General features: G+C 36.2%; 1 protein-coding gene across 1 annotated transcript in view; it reads right to left on the bottom strand.

Moving 5' to 3' along the window:
* Positions 1-7: 7 nt before the first annotated feature.
* The window catches only part of LOC108684749 (basigin), a 17,789-nt gene continuing 15,417 nt past the window's right edge, over positions 8-2,379 (bottom strand). The window contains exons 3-5 of the mRNA XM_018189215.1: positions 1,716-1,964; positions 1,074-1,521; positions 8-562 (exon numbers count right to left, since the gene is read on the bottom strand). Of these exons, the coding sequence (XP_018044704.1) occupies positions 517-562; positions 1,074-1,521; positions 1,716-1,964 (743 nt within the window). The 3' untranslated portion in view covers positions 8-516. The remainder of the gene's footprint in view (positions 563-1,073; positions 1,522-1,715; positions 1,965-2,379) is intronic.

Here is a 2,379-nt window from a genome sequence, read left to right as displayed (position 1 = left end):
CTCTCTCTCTCTCTCTCTCTCTCTCTCTCTCTCTCTCTCTCTCTCTCTCTCTCTTATTCTCTCTTTCTCATACACATAACATACGCATATGCACATGCACACACATACTCTCCATTCTCTGGCACGCATTCATGTCATCATCGGCACTTGTACATAACTCGACATCTCTTAGTTAAAGCAGTGTAATTAAAGAATACGAACAGGCGAACATCTGATAAATCGGAGTGAACACCCCCGTAATAAGGCTTAATTTAATTTGTTAGTAACTTGTGTGATCTTGCTCTGTACGCGTCTGCTGCACAAGCCTGTTTTCACACAGATGCGCACTATGAATGGCCCACTCAAGCTCGCTGCTGTCCATTTTGCAGTGTTTATTCCACATTTATGACGACACATTTTTCTCTCTCTCATTCAAAAGCCGTGTTCCGTTGTCTTTACAGATTTCCATTACTGCTTTCTACACACATGACGACTCGTTCTCCAACTTGTATCGTTCTAATTTATTTATTTGCTGTTTCATTTCCTCTGTCTGACATCGGATTCCTTGTTAGGTGTCGGTTTGCTATAAATTTAATGAAAACAGAATATCAGGCGAAGTAGTAACTATGAGAATATATAAAGAATAAATATATATAAAGCATAAGAATATATAAAGCGTTCGTCATTAATATAAAATAATGTCACACTTTATAAATAATATAAATAAGATTTATTATAAAAAAAGTAAAATTGAAAAATAGAATTGAAATAATCCTCATCTATGTTTTTCTTTTGTAAACGATCGAGATAAATAATTTAGTCAAGCTGGAGCCGATTTGGAGAATATGTTTTTTTCTGAAATTTATCCAAGACTTAAAATGGATGCTGTTGGTGATCTGTGGTATTGGAGGTAAACGGATGGGAAGGGCTTAAAGGAACATACCACTCCGAGAATTCATCATTAGGACTAGGTTCAACTGCTTAATGAATTTCTGTCAAACAGAAATACAAAATCGTAATTCTATATTTCAGAAAATAATAGGATCATAAGGAAAATCATAAGAAAAAAAGATCAAATTCTAAAACACACTTACGTATCAGGACTTTGATCGGTATCGGATTCTTCAAGTTCGGCTTTATTCCGCTTCTTTTCGTACACTAGGATAATGGCGCATAGAACAACAACCTCTGCGCAAATACCTAAGAAGGGCCAGAGTGCAGCAAGCTTGTCCTTCACCCTGAGGAATGTCTTAGCCTCCGATGAATGTTCCAAAACGGGATCAGACCAGTTGTATGACATTCTGCAGATAATATTACCGCGATCGTTCATCTCGATGTTATCGACAATCAGAACGGCGCCATAAATACCCCTCTCTGGGTCTTTGGTAATCTTCACGCGACCCTTGCTGCGCGTATAATTTTGTTCCCCGAAGGTCCAGTATATCTTTACGCCGGGGGTCTGCCGGAGACTGCTGCACACCAAGTGTAGCTTTTCACCCTCCACCACACTGGTAGATTCAGCCAAATGCGCTATTGGCCTTGCTGAAATTTTAGAATATCCAATGTGAATCAAAACTTCTTCTGGTAAAATATCTTTAAAAAAAAAACTTGTTTTCTCTTTTCTTAAAGTAGATACCTTGACAGTGATGACTAAATTCATATAATGTTTCCAGCGTAAGTCGCTTGTTTCTAACAATATTTTTATAAATCTAGAAACATTGTAGCAGAATACTCACGTACGACTCTGTATTCGATTGTGGAGTTAGCCGCTTTACAAGTATAATTTCCATGAGCTTCCTCCTTATCCTTTAAAATTTCCAGGCTGCCAGTCTCATTATCAATCTTGATGATATCTTCATTGCCAGCAAACGCCGTACTTAACGGTGTCTTGTCCTTCAGCCATTGCACTTTATCGCCGGCGCTTCTGTTTGCACATTCGAGTACCAAAGGTATGTCTCTGGCCATAAGTACTCTAATCTTAATATCTGTGCCAAACAAGAAAACGTTTTTCGGTATACCATTATTTATAACCATGCAATTATGATGTCAAAGAAAGAAAATAACGTATAATGTGTAAACGTGCTGTGCAAAGATTTAAAAAATTAAAATTCTATCTTTATATATTTTTTGCGTATGACATAATAAAAGAATTAATTTATAATTTTTCTATAAATTATTCAGACATTATAATGCATAAGTAACGTCGGCAACTACCACTGCCTTTTTAGAACGTGTGCGCATCGTCTTAAATATTTTATAATAATAGGTGGACACAGCAACTGAAAAGACGCGAACAATTCATTCGATTTTAAAATAAATTCATCTCTACGTGAATTGTTCGAAATCATGCGTTATTATTTTTGCGTTATTATTATTTTTGTTATTATTTGTCATTAACTT

The sequence above is a fragment of the Atta colombica genome, unplaced genomic scaffold, assembly GCF_001594045.1.
Source record: "Atta colombica isolate Treedump-2 unplaced genomic scaffold, Acol1.0 scaffold14, whole genome shotgun sequence".
Classification (NCBI taxonomy): Eukaryota; Metazoa; Arthropoda; class Insecta; order Hymenoptera; family Formicidae; genus Atta; species Atta colombica.
Note: the sequence above shows the minus strand (reverse complement) of the source record. Positions and strands in the feature narration are given on the sequence as shown.